The sequence below is a fragment of the Battus philenor genome, unplaced genomic scaffold, assembly GCF_028537555.1.
Source record: "Battus philenor isolate CCGP_79_NKW_IND1 unplaced genomic scaffold, ilBatPhil1.0.hap1 SCAF_18, whole genome shotgun sequence".
NCBI classification, from domain to species: Eukaryota; Metazoa; Arthropoda; class Insecta; order Lepidoptera; family Papilionidae; genus Battus; species Battus philenor.
Window position 1 is genome coordinate 6,332,362 of NW_027181680.1, and position 24,456 is coordinate 6,356,817.

The window sequence follows — 24,456 nt, forward strand, 5'->3', positions numbered from 1 at the left end:
TTTGAAATAAAAGAATAATTTAACACATCTATATATTTACATAAGAATTTTAACAGTGCCATAATGGGAATTGTACATTGTACCTTATTCTCTATTAGCTATGTAAGAGTCGAAGCAAGTCAAGGCGTAGTAATGCCAGGATCAAAATAGGAATGTTTTTGTTGCTGCAAGGTTCGAGAGTGACACTACATTGCGACCAGCCAAATCTTTTGTTTCGATTTAAGTGGACACAACATAGGATGCTGCCGTCACTCTTAAACCTTGCAACCCTCAATAATTCCTTTTAAATGCTCTTGGAAGTTTAGATTGCTTTTACATTACGGGAAAATTACATATATTTTAATTTCAAAACATTCTATTACAAAGGGTAAAATACTTGTGCTGTTTGTAATACTGCAATAACATTTCAACAGGGATAACATTATACTTGGAAATGGTTTAATATAATATTTGAATAATTTTATAGAATAGCAATGTTAAAGAACCTATAAACTACACCCCTATAATATATAAAGGGGCTACATGAATGAATTGCATTAATTAAATATTTTATTTTGATATAATATTTAAGGCGAAACTAATGTACAGTTCACTGAGTTTATCATGGCGGATGCCAGGCATCAGAAAACTTACATGATCACACATTTATAATTGAACATTTTCTGACAATTCAACAGTTCATTCATAACACATTCTGAAACAGCGATAAAATTGTACGCATAATATATAATTAATTAGGCAAAGGAAAAAACACTTAATAGTATTTTAGTTCTACTAATTATGAAAGTTTAAATTGTTAGTAGCAACAGCTATACTGTTATCTTAGTCGGTGAATTTGCGGTTAGGGTTGCGACCGAACAGAGCGGTACGGATCTCCGGCAGCAGCTGCTGAGCGATCAGCTCGAGACGCGACTCCAAAGTGTTGCAAATCTAAAACAGTAATTAACAGGAATTAATAATAAAATTGTGACATATGTATGTGATCCCAATACTTCTGAATAAATACTGAAATCAAAAACAGTAAAAAATAAAAACCTAGGGTTATTTATTTTCAAAACTTAATAATAACTGTGTTATTGCATTGATAGAAATTGATATTTAGATGAAAGTTAATTTTAATTTTATAGTATCAAAATTTATATTTTATTATGCAAAATCCACTGTACTGTGGAAATAGTACAATAGAATTTCTCTTCTCTGCTTATCTTTTTCTAAAATGCCATTTTCTAAAATTTTCTCACTGTGACTTCTGCTATACAAATTAGAGAACTAACTAAAAAAAATTATGTAAGTAATGACAAATTTTGGTGTAAACTTTTACTAATATACAAACTTCTTGAGAATAAACATCATAAAAAGATTATTTTAAACAAGTATCTTAATTATTCTTTCACAATACAGTAATTTTGAATGCCTTTGGACAATGAATAGTATATACAAAAATTAAATTTTTCTTACGATAATTGGGTCTCCTTAGCCCTGGTTGGTGATGCATATATTGAATAACCTAGAAGGTTCAGATTTAAAAAGACAAGACTGTAGCAAAATTATAAAGTATTTATTAAAGCTCTTCTTACCTTGATGCGTCCCTTAGCAGCAACAAGCTCAATGCCACCGCAAGTATCAGGTGGCAGGAAGCCCTCTGTGTCAATTTTCAGCTGTACATCCTTCTTAATCTTCTCCTTGTAGTTACTCTGGGCTTTGCCAATCACAGACTCCACAAGAGATTTATCGGCTTCTCTGACGCGAAGGGTCACTGCTGGTTCTATCAGCTAAGATAAGCAAAAAATTTATATTATGCTTAACTTATATTCCAGAATTGAGACTACTTCATTAATAACCATAAAGGAAACACATAATAAATTTATAATTGTCAGCACACAATGACAAAAGTAAAATAGAGTTGAATATGTCTATTACGCTCTATTTTTGCTGCCTATATGAAACATTTCAACCACTTTATGTTACATTTTAATGATGACTGTAGAATAGAACGGAACAAATGCTGTTTCATAAATTGATGAACACATTTCACAATGCTTAATACTTTTTTTGTGCAAATATTTAAATGAACCAAACTAGTACAGCATATAGGTAGGTATATTATAAATAAGACATTTTATAATATAATACATATATAATTAATAAAAATAAATATACCTGGAACAGAGCTTGCACAATAAGAGTGATCAGCAGATCAGTGTACAGTTGGGTATTCTGCGGCACATCAGCCAGGCGCTTGCGGGCGTCGTCTAAAACGTTACGGACGTGATCTTCACGTACTTTGAGTACTTTTAGACGAGCCTGGTTCAGCATGTTCGATGATTGACTGGTAAGAAATTTCCCATAATTAAATTTTTCATATTATAAACAATTTAAAAGACAATCAATAATTACTGTCCTATTATTTTAATATACCACTACCGAAACTATTTTCCCATTCATATCGTGTAACGCGACTTAGGAAATCGCGGCGAGGTAGGCGCCGTGGCTAAAAGAGCATGTGCGTCGCCGCTACTAACATTGACAGCAGACTGAAGGAATGGAGCAGCTAGTAGCTAGTAGTTAAATATTTCAATTCAAATTTATTTCCACTGAACTATTCTTTTTACATGTGAATCATTTCTATTCATATAATAAAAACAAGAAAAAGAGAGATATATAAAATGTTTTAGATCATTACAGGTGTAACTGTGATATAGGAAATAACAACAGTTGAAAAAGAGTATTTCTATAAGATAAAATACAGACAAGATAACTATTTTCAAAAATGTGTGAAGGTCAATATAAGATAACTTCCGAGTTTAATATAATTTATATCTGAATGCTAACCATTCAAAGTTTAATCTCTATTGTGTGCTTTAACTCAGCAAATAATTAAAGTTGTTTAAATTATCTATTTTGTCATACTAAAGAAAATACAAGAGTCAAACTTTTGTTAATAAAATTACATCACATATACATCCTTACCATGCAAGGTTTTAATCCTATATTTGATGTGAAGATATGTCTATGTATGTATCCTATTTTGATTTTGTAGTAATTTAAACATGGCACCAATTTCATTGAATTATTTACTTAGAATATAATTTTTCATGCTTTATTTTAAGCTTACAAAAAAAAATTAACAACTAGTTAATTTTTACAAAATTTCTTCAGAAGTAGGAATTTATAAAAAACATTGTCCATATTAAAAATCCCCTTATAATATGAATAATTTTAAACCTTAATGTACCCCAAGGAGTTTAATAGCAAAAAATTCAGAGATTATTCCCTCCCATTTTAATTATGTATTAGGTTTACTCTTTAAAGAGATGATTATTACTTATGACCTTTATAGTTAGTCATTTTTTTTAACATATTGCTGTTATGAAATAAAAAATTAGAAAATTTCTGTTGCAGTTAGGAATTAGGCAACACTCTTCTCATAATGCATGAAATATGTGCCATAATATCTTAAATGGCCTACAACCAGGTTAAAATATTAAAAAAAATATTTACTTATAATTATTAAGCAATTTGAATGGAAACCTATAGGCTCACTTAATTTTTTTTTCAAGTTACATATTTAGCTAATGATATCATTTTATATGAAATACTAAGCATGTGTATGATTAATAATAAATCATATTAGTAATAAATTATAAACTCATACTATATACAAAATCAATGAAGTTCATATGATTTGATAACTTCATAGACTATAGACTGTCACATGTACTCGCGACCAAAAGAGTAAACGTAATATTATAAATCAATAAAAGCAACCTACATCTTTTTCTGGAGTTCAACCTGTTTCTCTTTCTTTTCATAATACTCCATGATCTTGAGCCGTTGTTGCTGAACAAGGCGACCCTTTTCAATGTTGAACTCCTCTTCGGCCTTTGCATCGATTTCTTCAGCTTTTTCATTGGCCTCTTGTTCGATAAAGGCCATCATATGCTTGATCTGTTAAATAAAATATGTGTAATAAAATTGTAATATGAATTCTTATAAATTCTGATGATAAATTATTATTAAAGGTAAATCTATTTGGAGAAATCATTTTGACAAACCCAAGTCGCTAATAGAATCAAATTTAATACTTAAATTTTTATTCCTTATATTAATTACCTGTTTTTGAACATCTGCGTCGCTTAGCGCCATGGCTGATGATTATTCTTTTACACCACTAACGTTAAACAAACGATGATGAGCCAGAAAATTAAAAACTGGACTGAAGAAGTATGTCGACGCCTACCAGACGTGCTTCTTCATTGAACAATCATATGATCTTCTGTCTTGCCAGAAATATTGAATAATTTTCACACATTGAAGACCATAGACAATTTCTTTCAAAACAATTAATCAATTGTACATTTTTCTATTCAATTTTAAATATCAAGATAATTATAAAACTAAAAAGAGTTGTTTACGGAATGAATAATTCAAGTATAAAGTAAAATAGCACTGTCAATATTCAAGCAAAAATTAAATATAATAATAAACAAATTAGATCGTTTTAACTCTTATTTCGATTTTAATAAAATTGTGCTTAATGTATAACTATTGATGAGCTTGGGGTATCATTTACCTTCGAAATGAATAACACAATATATTATTAATCCTTTCTATTAAAAGTCTATTGTTTATTATTATCTTTTTAACTTAAATTAGTAGTTAAATATTACGGGTATTTCATTTTATTTTAAACGTAATCTTTGTAATTTCCTTTTGAGGGTATTAGAGAAAAATTAATTACATTAACTGTCACACCATTTAAAGTATTTCTATGAGAACTTTAAGAAAAAGTTTGTAACAAATATTTTTTTTAATAATTATCCCGGGATAAGATGAAAAAACGACAGTCCAGCCGAAGTTCGTCATCACATCCTCATCATCAGGTTGTTTTTAAAATTAGGGATTACTTTATTGATACTTTATTTTAAGTTGTGCCTATTCTTTATTTTTAGTGTGTTTTATCATTACTAAACAAAACTTTCGTAATTTTTCTTCCGTATTTAAAGTATACTTTAAAGTGGTAATTTAAATTTCATCGCCATTAAGAATTTAAGTCAAATAAGCATCCGAATAAAATTTGTAAATTTCATTTAAAAATTCAGTAATTTTTAAAAAGGTTATTTATATTAAAAAGCTAACAATTAATTAAAACTATAAATGCGTTTATGTTCAAAAGGCCATTAAATCTCAATCGTGTAGTTTGCGTGAGTGATATTTTCTTAGTTTCCGCTTTTATCAATATGGCTGCCAGTTGTTTAGGGTAATGTGGCGTTCGACAAATCTGAGTGAAATTGTTAAAATTTATACTACCGACGTAAAGATGCATAAAGTTTTCAGCGCTTTATAGCAGTGTTTCATGAAAAGGCAGTACTACGAATATATATAGTTGGTGAATAAAATTTTGAATGCACACAAATTGCAATTTGAAATTGAACAGTCAACAAACTTTTGTTTGTTTCATTCAAGAGGATTTATTTATTCCTGTTGGAATTACACGATTATGAACTATCCATACTATTTCTGAAATAGTGGTACAAGGGCTGAAGTTGACACATTAGGTAAATATTTATATTTTTTGAATGGGGCCTGAAATTAGAACATGTTCCTGAGTCGAGTCGCCATTGTTTGACAGACGGATAAATAACCATCACGATCTACGTATAATATGTACTTTATTTGTTATTATTGACTAACGCTATGTTGTCCATCGCGACAAGATGTATTGTAACACGGTTATCTTGTTTTTGTTATTAGTACCTTTGTAGAATGAATAATTGGTCTATATTCGTTAAATCTTGCACATCCATTAAAATTTGAATATATTCTAAATGAATATCATGACATATAGGTCAACTGCTAAAGTTGTGATGTTGTATATTAATTTAAAGAGATATGTTTAGATATTTTACATTATCTCATTTGATTGTCGTATTTTTCATTCGACTTTGTCGATAGTTTCGTCTTATTTGCATAAACAGATCTGATTAACTTGTTTACATTTAGTCCCTATGCTTTAGACCAACATGTTTTAATTTTTTTTTAATATTAAGGCAGGTCTTCAATAAATTACTATAAACCAAAATACATTACAATAATTTATTTTTTATTAATACTGAATTATGATTCCTGTTAGATTGACTATCAGAAATGATGACAATAGAAACTCATTTTTATCTTAATGGGTGTTTTATAATAATATAGGATTTAAGGAAATTCTTTTTGAATACAAAGAATTTAGACAAAAATGAAGAAAAGTTATTACTCAGTACAATTACGAAAAATCTATTTGAGCTGGGGTCTATACAGGGGGGTTATAATAATAGTAATGATTAGAATATATCTTTTATTTTCAGGTTATGGCAAACTTGAACTTTCAACAAGCACCTAGAAGCCTAGCAAGCGGCGGAGTAGGAGGAGTTGGTGTGGGAGGCAGGGTGGCTTCAGGGTTAGTTGGCGGAGTATCAGGTCATGTGACACCAACATTCGGCGGGGCACTGTCGCCCGGCCGAAACTCCACGGCAATGCCTGGAGGTGCACCGCCTGCTATGTCTGCCCGATCCACACTTTTTGGTCAACGAGCCTTTGCAGACCGAAGAGTACCAATACCAACAGCTTTATCTCAAGCTAATTCTAATTCTATGGTTAGAATCTATACATACATAATTTACATAATTTTTAAATAATTTGGCATAGGTATTTTGTATATGAATTTTTTTATAGGGACTGTGATCTTTGGATAAAATTATTTAACATGTGAAAATAATTTATTTACAAAATTAATTACAATTAAAAATATTAAATTTAAGGAAAACTGTTGTGATACATAAGTAATTCACCATTATTAAAAAATAAACATTTTTCAGAAAAAAAACTGTTTGACATAAGTCAATTATTAACAAATTGTGAAATTATCTCCAACAGTCAAGTATGGCGACTCTATCAAGGTTTAATGCAAGCAGCAGCTACCATTCTGTGTTCGGCGAGGGTGGTGATACCTCCACGCCGCCGCTACTGGATCTAAGCGAATTTCCTTCGCTAACGGCGCGAGGAGCTGGTGACCAAGCGCCGGCTGCTGCACCACCCCCTCCTGGCTCTAAACCTTACGGTAAGGCACTTAGTATTATCATTATCATCATATCAGTTGATAAACACCCACTGCAAGTCATAGACCTCCCCCAAAGATTCCCACAATGACTGGTCTTGCGCTGCCTGCATTTTGACTTTGTGTTGCATTGTGACTTTCCATGATCTGGACTATGTTGTTGGTCCATCTAGTGTGGTGCTGGTAATTAATATAAGTAGCCAGATGGGTATTTTATATTACAATTTACTTATTTTTTACACTATTTAAAAATTATGAGGTTCACCAAAGAGATATGCACTTAAACAATTTTTTGATCTAGCAAAAATTTCAAAGTAAGATTTTATATTCATAAGCTTACTTATACAGCAACAAATTATAATTGAGGGAATAATATAAACTGGAGTTTTGCATACTTATTATTTTGCACAATTATATTTTGTATTAAATATGAATTATTTTCATTTTATAAGAGTTTATGTAATACAGATGTCATTGCTACTTCCTTTGCAAGGTTTTTTTAAGGAAAAAGAAAAGGTTTTTTCGTCTTACACTTATTTTTAAAAGTTATGGATTATATCCAAAAATGTACCATATATCACATATATTTGTCTTGCATGCTTTTATAAAAAAACATGTCTACCATGTAAATAACATTTGATTTGCTTGTTCTATAAGTGTGAAAGTTCATAAAATACAATATATCTTCAGTGGGTATGGTGAAGCAGCCAACGTCTGAGCAATCCGAGTTCACAATGTCATCAGAAGACTTCCCTGCGCTACCGGGTACCAGTACGGGTGGAGCTGTTGCGAATGCCACTCCTCACGTAACGCCTCATGTGACGCAGTCCACCCATTCACATCCACCACAAACATTAGAATATGCAAACCATAATGATGCTAAACAGCGGAAAGGGATACAGACATCACCAGATGGTATGTAAGGGTGTGTGTTACTACAACACTCAATATCAATGTTTTTTTTCTTTTTAGTTGTATTATTGCATGACAGTGGTATTTAGTTACTGACAATAATGCAGACAGGTCATGTTAGTCTTAGCTTCTACTTGGTCTAAATTAGATCCTGGGTTTTGTATCACACATATATATTTATCAGAAGTTAGCCCATGAAAATTAACAAATGGTTAACATGATCTGATGACATTACTTTTTATTATTTATTAACTTACATTTACTACTTACATTACATTACATATTAACTAATTTAAGTTAAATTTTCTTTTATAAGATTCATTTTAAGTAATTTTTATTTACTATTGTTGTTAATGTTAATGAAGCAAAACTAATTGTTACATTAGTTTTAGTGTCTGTTATGCATGCTCCTTATTTCCATTAGATGTTGTAGAGTTGAAAGTAATTTAGTTTTATGAAATTTGAAATGAATAACTGACATGGGTTTTTTCTGTCCCTAAAGTTGTCAGTCAAGGAGCGCATACGGAATACTATGGTGTGTATTTCAAAAGTTTAGGAATCAAATTTATTAAGCAGGTTAATATGTTATTTTGCAAATCGCAACTACTCTTTTCAAATCATTGGAAATTAGTAATAACATATTAACCGGGAAATTGTTCCATGAACATGGATTGGTATTCAGTGGTTATTGATTTTTAGGCAAAGTGACGAATATACCGGAGACAATGATACCAAACCAGTTTGGTATTGTGGGGCTATTGACGTTTATCCGTGCGGCGGAGTCTGACCCGAGTCTGGTATCCTTAGCGTTAGGTCAGGACTTGACTGCTCTTGGATTGAATTTAAACTCACCTGACAACCTTTACCTTACCTTTGCTGGACCCTGGGCAGATACGCCCTGCAGGTAATTTGTTTCTTTTATGATAATTTGCATTGTTTCTTTAAAAAAGTAAATCTCACTGCAGGGCATATGCCTACCTCTAGATTGTATTGGAGTAGTGTTTGCTTCAATGCAAGCTATGGCATAGATTACATCTCTTTCTTTTACATGCAGATTTCTTAAGATTTCTTACACCGCCGAGCACGAGATAAATCAGCACCTAAATTTGTAGACAAAGTTTACATGTGCCATAATTCAGACGTCAACTCGGGAATGAAGTTAAAGGCATATTAGCCATCATTGCTAAAAATATACCTTTATTATTCTATGCCCTTTGCATAGTTCCTTCATTTAAATAGCATAATCTTTCAAGAAAGGTTATGAGCAGTCAGTTTGTTCAAAGTTACTTAAACAAAAAGACAAATGTTAAAACCTTAAACTATGAAACATAAATATGGTAGAAAATTTGTCAGGAGCATTATTATATATTTTTCCGTAAAGATCGTCTTGTTTATTTGCAGTTATACAATGAAATCAAGCTTTCTTCCCAAAAAATAGATTGATAGCTTATTTTTATATATAAGAAGTTTGTATGTATTGATACTTATAATTTTTTTTACTGGTGATATATTTTGTACTGAAATATAAAGTTTTCAATGTGTGATTGATAAGAAAGGTGATGAAACATTTGGATTACCAGAAATTTATTCTTAGACATTAAACATTGATATCAACAGCAATTATTTTTACATTCCAGGCCACAAGATATGGACTATCATGTACCCCCAGAATATCTGATAAATGGAGCTATTAAGGAGAAACTGGCACCCCTGCGACTGAGTCGATATAAGGAAGATCTGTTGTTCTATTTGTTTTACTGCTTTGTGGGCGACGTAATACAAATTGCAGCAGCAGCTGAATTGTAAGTTACAATGATTTCCAGGGCATTTCATGTTTCAACAATTTGCTTACCAACCTTTTGATGTTCTTTCAAACAGGCGGGCATGCCAAACTTTTTACGTCAGCAAATTTATCAGTAAATGTTAACTGAATTTAACTGACAAATATAAACATGTAATTAATTTGCAATAAATTTAGAACACATACTTATAAAAAAAATAAATGACAGTTTAAAAAAATGTATGCTTCAAAATTAAAGTAATAATTTTTTTACTAGTGCTAGGTTCAATCATATAATGCTGAACTTAAATCATTGCAACTAGTGCATATTTTTGTGTTATTAAATTTGTAGCACTTCATTGATGCAGATGTGCTATTCTTTTTGAAAACAAATTACAGTTGTCATTAAAATGCACAAAAATATTTAACATTCAAACCAGATTTCAAAAAACGGGGAATAGGACTACAACACATGTTTTTCTTAGAATAAAACATGGAATATGTAGTCCAGTGAAGCAGGTCCTGCAAAATCCTATTTTCGATAGAGCTCTTGCTTAAAGGATTATATTAGGCTATTGTGTTTTGTTTACAACTAAACTGAACTTAACAGATTTTATATTATACTTAAAAATGAGTGACACACTCAACTGATGGTAAATGATCAGCAATGTCCATTGGAGAGCACTGAATCATCAGCCTTCAGACATAGGATAACATTAACTCAGTAATTACATAAACCATGGTTTATTTCTGCTTTCGTATATGATTTACATATATACATTATTTATGTAATTCACTAATTGTATAAAAATAGTTGTAGCTACAGAAAAAATTGTTTCTTTTAATGCTGTAAATGATTATTTTTTTGCATTATACATTTTATTGCATCTTCTTTTCAGATACAATCGTGAATGGCGGTATCATATGGAAGAGAAGGTGTGGATCTCGCAAGCGCCCGGTATGCCAATGGTGGAAAAAACATCCACCTACGAGCGCGGCACCTACTACTTCTTTGATGCGCACAACTGGCGCAAGGTAATTATCCTCCTGTATATAATCGACAAGTTTGCTCATAATAATAGTACAATCGACGCCTTTTTTAACATGATTTTGAAATAACATGGTTCACCAATAAAGAATACCCCTTTTTCACACAGCATATTCTACCATGTACCACTTTTTTTTTTAATTCTGTCAGTTCTTATTGAAGTTTATCTATAAAGCAACAATGTACAATTGAAAGAATGTTAAGTTCTTCAAAACCAGCAGTTGTGCTAGTCATTTGCATATCAGATATATATTGATATATACTTGTGATAGCATTTTTGGTCCAGATCATAATTGTTTACACTTATTATCAAGTAGTGAGGAGTAGCTGCAAAATTGTTTTTATTCCTAATTTCGTTTTTAGGAATTAGAATCAATTATATATAGTTTTGACTGTAAATTAATTTGTAATTGTTTTATTTTAATAAAAAAGAATTGTTTTCATTATAAAACATGGATTTAATTATTAATTTGCACGGTTTTTAGGGTAAATACTAAGTTTTTTTTTGTCATACACGATCTTTAAAAGCTGTGGACCATGTCCACTATTTTACTCTTAAGTCACGAATATTTTTTCCGCTATTTTATAAGGAATGTGTAAAAAAACAATTGGTTGTACTAAAGTTGTTTATTTAGTTGATTTCTATCCTGATTATGTGGACATTATTATAATAATATGTACATTATAGCAATAACAAGAGATCCTTAAATTATGCAAATTGACTTAACAACATGTATTTTTGTTTTTGCTATAAATATTAAAGCTATACTGTTTCGCTAGACAGTAGTTTTTGGCTACTGCTTTCAGAACATGTTTCAACAACAAAATAAATAGAAACTAATCCATTAGTAGATTAAACATGGAGCAATCAATGTAAAAGCTTGTGAATATATCTGCACCACATAAAGATAAACTTGATTGACATTTGCTCTGTGGTAGGACAAGTATGTTAGAAGGTATAACACCGCCATAGTTGGTTATTATAAACCCATCTGATAGGGCTGTAAATAATATTATTAGACATGGTCCATTAATCCTATTTTAGTATTGCTTGTGGTTAAAGCTATGACTTAACTTGCTAAGTATAATATAATATTATAAATATTGTAATACTAAGTATAATATAATATTTTCAAATTTTTGTCATTGGTTGCAAAATTTAGATTAGCTTGGCTGGACTGATTTACCTTGATACACTAGGATCTCTAAATACTCTGGTATTAACACCTGAGAGCCCACAATAACTATATGCAACTATAGTATAAAGTATAGTAGTAGTAAGGTTTTAACATTTTTGTAATATAATTTGTGTTTATTGTATGTGCAGGTGGCGAAGGAATTTCACCTAGACTACAGCAAATTGGAGGGCCGGCCGCAGCTGCCGGCCCACGTGCTCACGTAGCGTCCGCGCGCCGCACACGCACCTATTGTAGTTTTGTTATATAAAAAGTACAAGTTATTAAGACCTTTCATTTTATATATCTTTTCTTTACAAACACATTTTATTAGTTAATTATCTGTAGAGCGCATATATAGTTGCTGGGTGATAGACTTCAACCCAAGTCAATCGAAGTTTCTACCACCTGGGCGTGTTAATCATTGCTGCTGGACATAGGCCTTACCTTATAAATTTCTAGCAAGATTGGTTGAAACTGGTTGAAAATGCTGATGTTTTAACTTTGAAAAAAGGTACTACAGTTGACTTGTATACAACAGTAAAGGAAGAAAATAATCAAAGGATCTTGCGTGAATATTTCATCATAATTTCAGCAGTTGGTTGTCCACTGCTGGACTAAGGCTCTCTCCCGTAGATTTCCAGAAAGAATAATTAGAAGCGATCTACATCCCGTAAATTCTGATGACCCTTACAATGTTACCTGTCCACTTTATGGGAGGATGTTATATGCTGAGCTTGGTCCATGGTCTCTACTGTAAAACCTAAAGGCTCTGATGGCTATGTAGCCTGCCCATTTCCACTTAAAACTACTAATTGGCAGTGTTAATGCCTGTTACTTTTCGTGATCTCCTCATTCCGGACTTGATATATTTAGAAAGAAATCTCGATCACACTTCGCTCCTTGGCTTGTTGAGTGAATCCGAGCTTGCCAATGAAGCCCATAGTGTAAACTCGACTTTCGTTTTAAGGCACCAATAAATATTAGACAAGATGTTTAGTATCTAGTTCACGGACCCTTCCGCTCCGTGAACTCAGTACCGATGAAGCTGTAAAAGCCTTAAGGATAACAGCATTAACTTCTTCAGAAACAATACAATACATAGATGTTTAGTTTATTGATAACATAGGATTCGGCGATTGACCTTTTTCGAAATTAGCCTTAAAAATACTAACGTGTAAAGTTTACTGTTGGGTTTGACTGCGCCCTAATTAGTGAAATAATTTTAATTATCCAGACAGTTTTATCTTTCTCTAGGATATGGCGCATAATGTCAAATCACAATTTTGTATCCAGAAAATTTGACTCTTATAATACAATGTAGATTATTAATCGAGTTAATATAGAAGTATGTTTTTAGATAGTTTTTGTATGAGAAATATAGAACTCATGTGTATTATTTGTTTTTAAGGTTTTTGGTTTAAAAAAATTGTCTCTTAAGATCTGAAAATAAGTTTTGGATTGGGTAATTTTTTTGGATTTTGAATTAAATGCAGAGTGTAATTGAAACTTAGTTTCGGCTGTCGAACGTTTTTAATTTTTACGAATCGGTAAGTTAAAATAATGAAAATAGTAATTTTGAATATGTTGTGATGACAAAGTACAAACCCCCATAATTTCTGGTAGACTTTGAACAAAACCTGTATTAAATATATACAACTGTCTATTAATAACAGGCTGACTTGGCGAACTTTGGTTCGCCTAACAGTACAATTTTAATATGTAATTCATACAAAGTTTTATATATATATAGACGGTTAATAGACTTTTTTCCTAGTTGAAAAGTGCATAACTGCGATAGATAGATATTGAGTGTTTGGTTATGGGTGTAAAAGTTTAAATGAGTGTTTTGTCTTGTACCAGCCGGTTAATTTCGGCAACCAAGGGGCACTGTGCTCATTTTGCGGCAGAATTAGCTTTTATCTAGCAGATCCTTAAACTTCTTTAATGGAATGAATGTATAGCTTATTTAATATATAATAAATAAAAGCAAAATGCTTTTACGTCTATTTCCAATTAACCTGTATAAAGTGATCAATTCTGAAATATGTTACGTAAATTTTTCTTTTGGAATGTGACAGACCAATAAATTCTAGCAGTACAAAGTAAACAATAATCAATTTTAATAGTGTTTCGAATTTTTTCAAACAAGTTATAATCATTGAAATATTTATTTTAAAACTTATTGATTTTAATGAGTTGTGCTACATTTTAATTGATGTCAAATAAACGCACCCTTTAAGGCTTAGAAGTGAATGAAGTAACTATTTTAATTGCACAAGTTACACCTAAAAAAATGGTGTAACAATGTAAGATGTGATTATTGATTTCATTACGAAATAACAAATAATGAGAAATCAAATTTAGATAGTTAATATTTAATGTGCTAGGTGGACAATAAAGAATACTAATTATATTTTAACAGATAAAAATAAATTTGCCTATATAAAATAATAATTATAAGATAAAGCAAAGATAAATTTAAGGTTTAAAAAAGGAATTGTCTCAACTTTTTTACATAATTTATTTACTCCGACATTTCATTTAGAAGTACAAAGAAGTGCAAATGATGAAGATTTAAACTTTAGGTTAAAATAGAAATTATCTAAACTAGGGACCGCAAGGTTTGAAATTTACATTTCACCTTGTGTCGTGTAGATCTTTGTTTATTGATGTTAACATGGCAGAAGTTACATTGCAGCATTGACATGTTAATATAATGCAAATAATATAAAAATAAGGGGTATTTCATTCTGACACTATGTACAAGAAAGAATAAAGTGTCCTGTGAAAAATATCAGTCTACATCTTCAGTGTTAATAGAAGTGTTAGCTGTAGTGTCTCCTGCATTTTCCTTCATTTTTGGTTCCTCATCATGTTTTCCAGGAACCCAGAGACCGGAATCTACACATCTTTTCATGTAATACACAGCTTCCTGTTCAGGCATTTTAGCAATTGTCTCTTGTAACATTGGTACATCTTGTGCATCAAAACATTTTTTTAGTTCCTGAAAAAAAAGTTATTTATTGGATTTATAAAATTAAACAGATATAGATATAACATCAACTTGAGTATCTTATTGAAACTGCTCTAGAACTGAATGTTTTTGATAGTGATAGCTTGAAATTGTGATCTTTTGATGTTTAAAGATATGAAATTAATTCATGATAATTATGTATTCACACATACATTTGATTTTTTCAATAAATACATATACACTCTACTCTTTTTTGACACACTAGATACATTGAAAAACTTGCTAACAATTTGTATAAAAATTCTAAAAAAATACATGTGTATGTAAACTTGGGGACATATTCCATAACTAAAAAGTTGTAAGATAACAACATTTTACCATTACATTGTGCAAAAGAAGTCGCAGTAAAAATTGTACAGTAAAAATTTAATCCAAATATGAGGCAAATAATAATAAATTTTGCAACCATTTATTACAACTTGATAACAAGCACATATATTAAGAACTGGACCAAAACCAGGGGTTATGGTATTACCCGAATTGTATTTTGTTTGAGTTAATGTAAGTAAGTTAATGTAAGCACTGTCAAGAATAAAAAAATTAGGAATTCATGCTAGAATGAAAAATTCTGATATAGTGTACACAGTGGTGAACTGCAGTACTTAATACCGTAAAAAAGAGTTGTATGTTAAATTTTAATCAAAAATATTATGTCAATTACATCTTACATCAGGAAGTTCTTCATAGACTTCCACTGGGTCAAGACCCCCTGGGCCCAGTCTAGCCTTTCTTTCTTCTTCTTCTTGCTCACGAATCGCTTCTTGTATTTTTTCTTCTGCCCGCTTTCTTATACGCGATTTGAACTGTTCCAGCTCATCATCAAAAGAGTCTTTGTAAGTCTTCTCGGCTAGTTGAATCCTGTTAATAAATGAAATCCGTAAAACAAATAGGTTTAAGTTTATAACTGGTATGCTCAATAATGCTTTTATTTATTTAATTCCAGAATAATAACTGTGCCAAAGATAGACTAATGTGAGAAGTAGCAAACATGACCTTCAAATGAAAGTAATGTGACTTAATTCTTTTTAATTCTCTAAATTGTAGTTTATAGACTATAAATCTGACATTGTGTGCATCTTTTTGTTATGGAAAAGAGTAAAAGATGAGACAAGTTTATCCTGCACATATACAGCTTTTGTTTAATTGAGACAGTTAGTTCTTAGTTTATTAACCTTCCATTTGCTTAAGACATAAATTCCAACAAGCCAAACAAAACTTGATTTAATAAATCATACTGTAAATATTTTGGTAAAAGATATACTTGAGCTGATTCATGGCCGTCGAACATATAGCAGTAGGTATAACAGGCGTGCATCCATCATGCACACAAAAGTTTAACCATAAATGTAAATAATTTAAATAAAAAAGAACATCAAATACTTTGAGAAGAAAGATCCAACACAAGCTCTTGGGTCAACATCCAGTTGTTTGGAAAGTTCCAGAATGTACTGCATGCAGATAGTCTGGTGTGCCACATGTGCCATTAAGTCATGTTTCTGAAAAGGAGAGCAATGTGAGATTATGATTTACTATAAATATGTTATGAAATTGGCATCAAGGATTGCGAGCCCAAATTTGGTAGTCCTTCAATTCAGTTTTCCTAGAGCAGATTCAACAGTTCATGGTGAAAGAGTGTATATAACCTAGACTTTGCAATGCATTCAGGGGTGTTATTTTTGTTCTGGAGATACCTCCCTTGGTCCAATATGTTAAATGATACAAAAATTAAAAACAAAGAAGTAAAGTAAAATCTTAAAAGCAATTGTTTTTCATTAGAGTAATAACTATGAGTAATAAAATAAATGAGAAAGATATCCAATAAAGGCCTTTCAGGATTTTAAATATGACTTACATAACAATTAAAAAAAAACAAAAACAAACAATAATGTTAAGGAAATTACCTCTTCCATTTCTAAATTAATGCACCAAATAACAAGGTAGTTAGCAGTTTCTTCACATACTAATTGGTTATGATCCAATAAGAACTTTTTAGAATCATCATACTTTCGCAACATGCCAAACTGCTTCAACAGTTTCTCATTTTCTTTAATGAATTTCTTCATTTTAGCTTCTTTTTCCTCTTGAGTTAGATTATCGTCCTTAGATCTTGCTGGCTTGGTATTAATTACTGTCTTAGTGAACCCTGGGGCACTGATCGTGTCTACATTCCAAGGAGTTTGTTTTTCCTTCTTTTTGATTTCTTCCTCCCTCTTCTTTATTTCTCTCTCTGTTTTTTCTAATTCATTGAGAGCTTTCTTTAAGGATTCCATGTTGGGGCTAGAAGGATCAGTCTCAGCAATTTTTCTCTTCGTTTCACTTATTTTTCTGAAAGTTTCCGTTTTCTTTTGCTCAAATTCTTCTTTTTCTCGGCGACGTTCTTCCATTCGCTCTATGCGAGCCTGGTGCCGCCATCGGAATAACGAAGGAGTATCAATATTTGGATGCGTCTCATCTTCATCATCAGAAATCTACAACAATTATCTTACTTTATTAACCGATTACTTACGCTTAGCAATGGGTGGTTATCAATGTAACAAACAATAAAATGTTAGGTCACTTTTATTAATTACTAATTTGTTACTGTACAAAGTTTAAATTTATTAACTTTTACTTTAAAAATGTGTACAACAAAAACAAACTAAGATTGGGGGATACAGTCTTTTAATTTTATGTGATCTGCTAAAAGATTTTAAAAGTGCATCAAAAGTAAACGGTTTTGAATATTATGTAGTCAAAGAATGGAAAAGAAATGGCTCTTGTCTACTTACTTCGATATCTTTCCATTTGCTGTAATCAACCATTATCCCGACTCAAAAATACTAATGATTACTTTATTCGCTAAAAATATGTAATGGATAGAACTTGAAAAACACAAGGCGTGTACACACAGCTTATTAATTCATTCTGACAGTTGAATAATCCGGAATATTCTTGAATTTCTCTAGATCTGACCACAGACAATAAGTTATTTTTGAGTAATTTTTTATTATATGGGTGTAAATACTGAATATAAATGTTAATAATTATTTTAATATAAATAAATCACATGTCTAGTTTTATTTAAAGTTGTGGTTAAGGAGAGAATTTTTGAACCACGAATTGAGAATACTATTTATAAATAATGGTTAAAATTTGATTGAAATTTGTATGTGTATTAGCAAGTTAAAAGGTAATCATTTTCAACTTTGAGAGGCTATTAAGTTCATCTACATAAATAAGATGTTTATTTTCATTATATTTTATATACTTTTACAATTATATTATGTATTGATATTTATTAAAAAAACCTTGTAAAATTAGAGGGATGATTGATGATGATTTTTATTGTCTTAATTTTTACTTCTTTTATGACTCTCTTTTGTAGAATTGCAAACTCGTTTCTCATAAGCATAAGCTGTGTATGAAATATACTACTCTACTATTTATGTACGGTAGAGAAAGATTAAACGTACAACTTATGATGACACAAACCGATATATAAAATATAAGATCAAAAACATTCAATTTTAAGGACAGCTAGTAATTCGCTTTAGGCTTCAATAGTGTTACCGCCCCATTTCTGTGTTTATGAGGAAGTCATGTGTCTCAACGTGCAAAAGTTGCCAGGGCAATGCATTACGTATTATCACACAATCTTATGTATTATAGGAGGAAGGAGTAAAACTATATAATATATAAGATTGTGTTACATCCTTATATTTTTGAAAAAAAAAATTAAAGTTTATAGATAATCGATCAGTTTTAGTTATTAGATTCGATTCTATGAAGCCTTAAAGATATTTTTGTAAATTTATTTCACAACAAAAATAAATTATTACAGTATAAGATTTAAGGCTCCGGAGTAATAAAGACTATGTTAAAACATATATTTATTTCTGGGTCCACATGTTTTTAACATTTTATTTTAAAAAGTTGAAATAATAACTAATAGAACCTCGTAAAAGATAGTAAAAAAATTATGTTTGTGCAATATAAATTAAACATGTGCTATACACTTTTGCTTGATTTTGCTTACTATATGTTCATATTCATTTTAAAATATTTAGATACAAAAATATAAATAAAGGGCTATTTAAAAACGGTTGACAATTGAATTTTGGGACTTGTATAATCTACTGAGTATATTTTATCGTAACCATATTTTGTACCAATTTTAAAATTCAATATTATCGAAGTAATATAGAATTTCTTAATAAAACTATTTCTTTTTCTTATTAAGTGTTGTAAGTATTGCTGTCGTCGTAGTAGTAATTGTAGTGAAGTCGGAAGCAGCTGTGGTCTCATTATTGAAAGGTTTCTTTTCATTATATTGAATTTCCTCTTGGTTGTCGTCTGGAATACTTATTTGAAATTGAAGTAGCACTACTAAATATGTAACCATCGTAGCTAGAAGCTGGAAATGAAAAAAAACACAATTTTTAATGTTTTTTCATTTTAATTAATTGATAATAAAGCTTTGGTAATAATTACTTTCTTGCTATTAAATATTATAAAGCAGTATTCTTAGGAGTTACGCGACTGTGGAATCTTTCTATGATATTATTCTTGCAGGTGGATAAATAGCAATGTAATTTCGATTAATACAAGCGTGGGTTGCTTGTTATTGACGTCACTTATCAAATACTCATGCGATCACTTCACACAATTGTCTTTTATTTCATTTAGTACTAGAACCTCTCCACACCTACGGATTTCTATATCTAAAGACGTATGCAGACAATGACCGATTAGACGGAACTTAATATTGCCAGTATTGGTTTTGACGACGACTTTGTTAGAACACTGAGTTAGTATGAGGCGTAGTTGATCGAAATTTTCGCCTTATTTGCCACAACAACTATTTAATATATATAATATTTACAATTCATTAAAATGAATAAAACTGCGGTTGATACTTACCGATTTAAATAGGTTTCTATTTACATCGAAAAAACCTCCTAGGCTTATTTGCGAAGGATTCATTTCAGTTGCGCGTAGAAACATATTTACCTCCGTCTGAGCATCCGTATTCATCCAGGAGAGCTCGACCATTAGCAATTTCTTTTGGAAATTTGTTCGTACCTGATCAGAAGTGGTACATTTATCTTTTATTAAAACTACTCTCTATTATATTACAGAAGTCGATACATTAATTTAGAATGACGAAATATTGTTAAGACTATCAATATGTGTTAAAAGTTTTATGATTTATGTATATATGCAGTATTGGTATAAATTAAGTCCAGTTTCAGCAAAAATAATGTCATTGGTACCGTGTATTACTTGCTATCAGGCAAACACATAGTGTGTTTCATAGGTAATTTTTATGATGTTATAACAACTATTTTTTTTAATAAATCTTTTTAAATGTGTATGAAAACCAAAAATATGTTTTTATTAGTGTTTGCTTCAATATTTAAGGAAAAAATGCTGAAACGTGATTTCATCTGATGTATTACGGTGAAATTTTGGATACATACTAACATTCTGAGAAGCGTAGTGCGCCTCATCACAGATAAAAAAAAGCAAAAAGATGCTACACGTCGCTGTCACTGCCAATCCGATGTCCTTGATGTCGAATCCTTCAGATATCTGACTGAGTAGTCCATATATTGAGAGAGTAATGATAAGAAATAAATAGAGGTTGACAAAGGTGAACGTGTAACAGTTAGCGATGCCCGTTTTTCGGGCTAATTGACTCAAACGAAGCCAAAGTGCTCGGTATTCAGCCACTTTTCCAGCCGGTCCAATATGGCGGAGAGCCTGAAAAATTAATAAAAAACTAAGTTAGTTATGTATATAGATAAACTCTTAAATAATTTTAATAAATCAGCAACGAGGAAACCCAGAAACAAAGAAAGGTCACGAAAAAGCAACAGTAGGCGGGCCGTATCGCCCGTACAACCGACGGCCCAACTCGAAAGGTTCTCGAGAGGCGACCACGAACAGAGGGTAGATGCAGCGTGGGAAGGTCCCTCACCAGTTGGACCGACAACGTAGTCAAGACCGGTCCCTGTATGGGCGAGGTCTATGCCTTGCAGTGGGCGTCTATCGGCTGACATTATGATGGTGAATAAATATGTGGTGAATATAACCTACCTGTTGGAAATCCTCGGCTAGAATTTTTGCGCAAATGCTAAGTGTTTCACAGAGCAAATACCAATAGCCTCCTAAGATGTATGTTAGTGTTTCTAGAAAGGCGTACGGTATGATTTGCTCTGGCTTGAAGTCCACCATGGTAACGTGCGTTATGATAACAGACGCCGTCGATAATATCGGAATGATAACAGCGATGGCTAAGGACTTTTTATACAACCTTAAAGGCAGTGCGTGTCCGGATAATTTTTTGTAAGCAATCTGTGTGAAAAAGAAAATTTTAAAAATTAGTAGATCGAGAAATGCAAGTGATATTAAAGAATATAGATGGTCCCTTTCCTTAGGTAAAACACTGTTGTGTGAAGAACACCGCGTGGCTGCTCTATACAGAGTGCCTTAATGCTAGTATTGATAAAATTACATGACTATTTAATAAACCCGTGGGAATAAAGTCATCGAATAAAATCAAACTTCGGTAGTTGCGCGGCGTGTGAACGGTACGTTGTGTTGATATCTGTTGTCGCGGTGCCCAGTTGCAGTGGTATTTTTCGTGGTAGAATCTGTTGCGGCTGCTGTTTTTTCTTCACTTGTTTTTGGTTTAACAACTTTGCGATTGTAAATAGCTTCAAGTGTAGCAGCTATGAGAATCACTACCTGCCACAGCTTATTTTGTCCCCATACAGCAGAGTACATGCATTACTCTTTAGGTCTGAATAACACTTTAGGTAGTACAAATAATAAGGTTGGAGCCGATGTCAACTCGCTACTTTTTAATACACATTCTTCACAGGCTTAACTTACCTAAACAGTAAAAGTTAGAATGGTTAATAGCACCGAACTTATCCGAATGCTAATGTTTCGGAATAAAAAAGGCTTATTTACTAATAACTGATCTCAATTCTGGCCTGGTTGTCAGACTAACAGTCTTTTAACGAGCCATGGAGAGGGCTATTCTTGAGATTCCTCTACCAAATCGAATCCGGAATGAGATCCGTAGACGAACGAAAGTAAACTGCATAGCCCAGCTGATTGGTAAGTGTGTAAATTGCGTAGCGCGCGGAACAAAGAGTCGCGGTTGTCTCAATCTGGTTTTGAAGTGGAGGCCACGGACCGGAAAGAGAAGCATAAGACGTAGTCCACCTACGTAACATGCTAGATGTTAGTCGCTCCCAACCGGTCCTTTTGGAAATATATGGAGGAGGCCTATATCCAGAAGTGTATGCGGCGCATACGGTTGAAATGATGATTAATTCTTATTTGTCATAACATTAAGATGTCATGTATATTGCGATAACTCTTATAATTATTAAAATATTGCTGTGTAATAGTTTAAAATAGCTGTTGTTAATCTCAAAAAATGAAGAAATTATATAAATAGAAACTAATTTTTAACCAAATAAATGTTTCTCCCAGATAGGTTGAAAACATACTTTTGAATCTTTTACAATGTTCCTATTAGTGTCAAATGGTAACGCTGGCGAGAGAAAATAACTTTACTGCAATAAACTTTGTCTTGGAATTTGTTTTTTTGGGTCATCTGCAGAACATGCTTACCGTCAGGATATGTAAGTAAATTTTCTAAAACTGATACCAAACAAACAAAGACTAATATGTGTATATACTATACATAAGAAACCGACTTGAAATTTGATAGAAATATTTCTTTCCCCAAGTAGATGTCAGCATTGGGGTGTTTATTAAAAATTTTATTTTAATGAATGAATATTTCTCTTATAGGTATAAAACTTGGTCAAAATAATTTTTGGCATATTAAAGATTCGCACAAATAGTATTTATCCAATTATAATGTCTATAGGCCTATACCATACCAAGCAATGGTCGTCTAACGGCTGATATTTTATTGGCCGCAAGACGATTATAAGGCAGAGCGGACCACGTAAAAGCGTGTGGGGGACAGCTAGTTTAATCAATATTTCACAAGAAAAACCAATATTTATGAAAAGTTAATGAAGTAAACACCAAATTACCTCAAAATCGACCCATCCGTTGAGTACTCCTGCAATTTTTTTGGTTTCATACCACACTATCGGTACCACAATCGTTGGAAATAAATACACCGTAAAGAGATAAGCGATTACGGCTTCTTCAAATTTTCCTTCAGCTGTACGCAGTATTTGAACTTTATGTAGAGATAAATACAAAATATAGCCGATAAGGAGTATGTACACTATAGCAGAGTATATCATAGAAGTTGAAGGTAGGATGAACTGGTTAACGCCTGAAGATGGTCTGGTAAGGGGTAGAACACCCATGAACCTCAATAAGTTAAACACAGGTTTTATGTTCTCATAGACAATATCTTTATATATATTTGCATCGATTAAATTGTTTGTTAAAGGCACAATGGCGTTACGTGAGATCAAATCAGGTGTTCTCGTCGGTGTTACGTCCAAAAAAATGATTTTATTTCTTCGTTTTTCATCGTTATGGGCAATAAAACCATTTGGAATAGGCAAAGTGGTAGAGTGAAAGTTTTTTGTGTTATTATAATAGGACATTTTTTCTTATTTACTTCATAAAACAGATCCGAACGAACACAACTGCGCGGTAAGAATGGAGAAAGATTAGTTTTGTAAGAGGCAGGAAAAAGTAATATTTCAAAAGTTGACATGATGATTATAAGCGAATGGCTAAGTGTTTTGACGTCTTTCGTTAATCTTTCAGGCGTTATTCACCTTCTAGTGGCCTTGAAGACCTGGACAAGGTTACAAGGCCTTGACGTTTTGGTGTAAGTCATATTTATGAAACAGGTGTGAAACCTGTTTCATAAATATGTAGCAATTGATAAATGATGGTAGTGAAATAGGCGATAAAGCCTATTTCACTACCATCGTCATATTTATTTTTATGTAGTTAATAGAATTTGCCATAAAATAAAACTTATAAGAAAGTAATTATTAGAAAAATTGGCGGTTTTTAATTATTCAGATTCTTAATTTTCAAATCGGATTCCCCACGTAGCAAAAGTAACATGTATTTTAGCACTTGCGTTGTGTTAGTACATACTTTACAGCCTTAAATAGGTACACAGAAAAATTAAAGTTTTGGTAGCAGAAGAGAGCAACGTTATTGGTACCTGGCAATTAACTTATTTTTGTTATTACTTCTGGGAGACCTGGCTTTTCATTTTCATTTCGTTTCCTGTATTTTATAAATATATAATTTATAAATTCATACATATATAAATAATAATTTTGTTATGAGAAAAAAGTTTATACACAACAACAGTGTACACGCATAATATTGCTTTGTTTTTATCGGGTTTTTATATATTTTAATGTAAAAAAACATATTTACTGAGCAGTG

General features: G+C 31.6%; 4 protein-coding genes across 6 annotated transcripts; 1 reads left to right on the forward strand and 3 right to left on the reverse strand.

The window, feature by feature from the left end:
* Nucleotides 1–18: 18 nt before the first annotated feature.
* On the reverse strand, nt 19–4,273 carry Vha26 (V-type proton ATPase subunit Vha26). The gene is made up of 5 exons (XM_068763878.1): nt 4,114–4,273; nt 3,773–3,948; nt 2,161–2,329; nt 1,578–1,772; nt 19–930 (listed from the first exon to the last, which is right to left on the reverse strand). The coding sequence occupies exons 1-5, from the start codon at nt 4,144–4,146 to the stop codon at nt 823–825; spliced, it is 681 nt and encodes a 226-aa protein (XP_068619979.1). The 5' UTR covers nt 4,147–4,273; the 3' UTR covers nt 19–822.
* Nucleotides 4,274–4,758: 485 nt separating this feature from the next.
* On the forward strand, nt 4,759–12,314 carry Rga (Regena). 3 transcript variants are annotated; one of them, XM_068763517.1, is made up of 9 exons: nt 4,759–4,883; nt 6,354–6,641; nt 6,922–7,105; nt 7,793–8,017; nt 8,517–8,549; nt 8,714–8,918; nt 9,652–9,816; nt 10,694–10,829; nt 12,170–12,314. In XM_068763517.1, exons 1-9 carry the CDS (start codon nt 4,833–4,835, stop codon nt 12,242–12,244), a joined length of 1,362 nt encoding a protein of 453 aa, XP_068619618.1. In that variant the 5' UTR covers nt 4,759–4,832; the 3' UTR covers nt 12,245–12,314. The 3 variants fall into 3 exon arrangements, with proteins under 3 accessions (XP_068619618.1, XP_068619619.1, XP_068619620.1); XM_068763519.1 differs by lacking the exon at nt 4,759–4,883 and adding an exon at nt 5,360–5,558; XM_068763518.1 differs by lacking the exon at nt 8,517–8,549 and having other exon boundaries at nt 4,760–4,883.
* A 2,181-nt stretch (nt 12,315–14,495) lies between these two features.
* Nucleotides 14,496–17,963, reverse strand: Cdc37 (cell division cycle protein 37). Its single transcript, XM_068763489.1, has 5 exons — nt 17,823–17,963; nt 16,956–17,522; nt 16,435–16,550; nt 15,723–15,912; nt 14,496–15,024 (listed from the first exon to the last, which is right to left on the reverse strand). Exons 1-5 carry the CDS (start codon nt 17,853–17,855, stop codon nt 14,815–14,817), a joined length of 1,116 nt encoding a protein of 371 aa, XP_068619590.1. The 5' UTR covers nt 17,856–17,963; the 3' UTR covers nt 14,496–14,814.
* A 1,289-nt stretch (nt 17,964–19,252) lies between these two features.
* Nucleotides 19,253–23,663, reverse strand: LOC137920208 (gustatory and odorant receptor 24-like). The gene is made up of 5 exons (XM_068763474.1): nt 23,118–23,663; nt 21,133–21,390; nt 20,518–20,796; nt 19,954–20,115; nt 19,253–19,447 (listed from the first exon to the last, which is right to left on the reverse strand). The coding sequence occupies exons 1-5, from the start codon at nt 23,646–23,648 to the stop codon at nt 19,253–19,255; spliced, it is 1,425 nt and encodes a 474-aa protein (XP_068619575.1). The 5' UTR covers nt 23,649–23,663.
* Nucleotides 23,664–24,456: the final 793 nt, after the last annotated feature.

Coding starts and splice junctions, on each gene's coding strand:
- Vha26 (XM_068763878.1), bottom strand. CDS start 4,146: ATGGCGCTAAGCGACGCAGATGTTCAAAAACAG. Junction 2,330..3,772: donor GTTGAACTCCAGAAAAAGAT/GTAGGTTGCTTT, acceptor ATTTCTTACCAG/TCAATCATCGAACATGCTGA. Junction 1,773..2,160: donor TTGTGCAAGCTCTGTTCCAG/GTATATTTATTT, acceptor TGCTTATCTTAG/CTGATAGAACCAGCAGTGAC.
- Rga (XM_068763517.1), top strand. CDS start 4,833: ATGAAAAAACGACAGTCCAGCCGAAGTTCGTCATCACATCCTCATCAT. Junction 7,106..7,792: donor TCCTGGCTCTAAACCTTACG/GTAAGGCACTTA, acceptor ATATATCTTCAG/TGGGTATGGTGAAGCAGCCA. Junction 9,817..10,693: donor ATTGCAGCAGCAGCTGAATT/GTAAGTTACAAT, acceptor TCTTCTTTTCAG/ATACAATCGTGAATGGCGGT.
- Cdc37 (XM_068763489.1), bottom strand. CDS start 17,855: ATGGTTGATTACAGCAAATGGAAAGATATCGAA. Junction 15,913..16,434: donor GTTGGATCTTTCTTCTCAAA/GTATTTGATGTT, acceptor ATTTATTAACAG/GATTCAACTAGCCGAGAAGA. Junction 15,025..15,722: donor TCTATGAAGAACTTCCTGAT/GTAAGATGTAAT, acceptor CTTTTTTTTCAG/GAACTAAAAAAATGTTTTGA.
- LOC137920208 (XM_068763474.1), bottom strand. CDS start 23,648: ATGTCCTATTATAATAACACAAAAAACTTTCACTCTACCACTTTGCCT. Junction 20,116..20,517: donor CGCACTACGCTTCTCAGAAT/GTTAGTATGTAT, acceptor ACTTCTGATCAG/GTACGAACAAATTTCCAAAA. Junction 19,448..19,953: donor ATAGAAACCTATTTAAATCG/GTAAGTATCAAC, acceptor TTTCATTTCCAG/CTTCTAGCTACGATGGTTAC.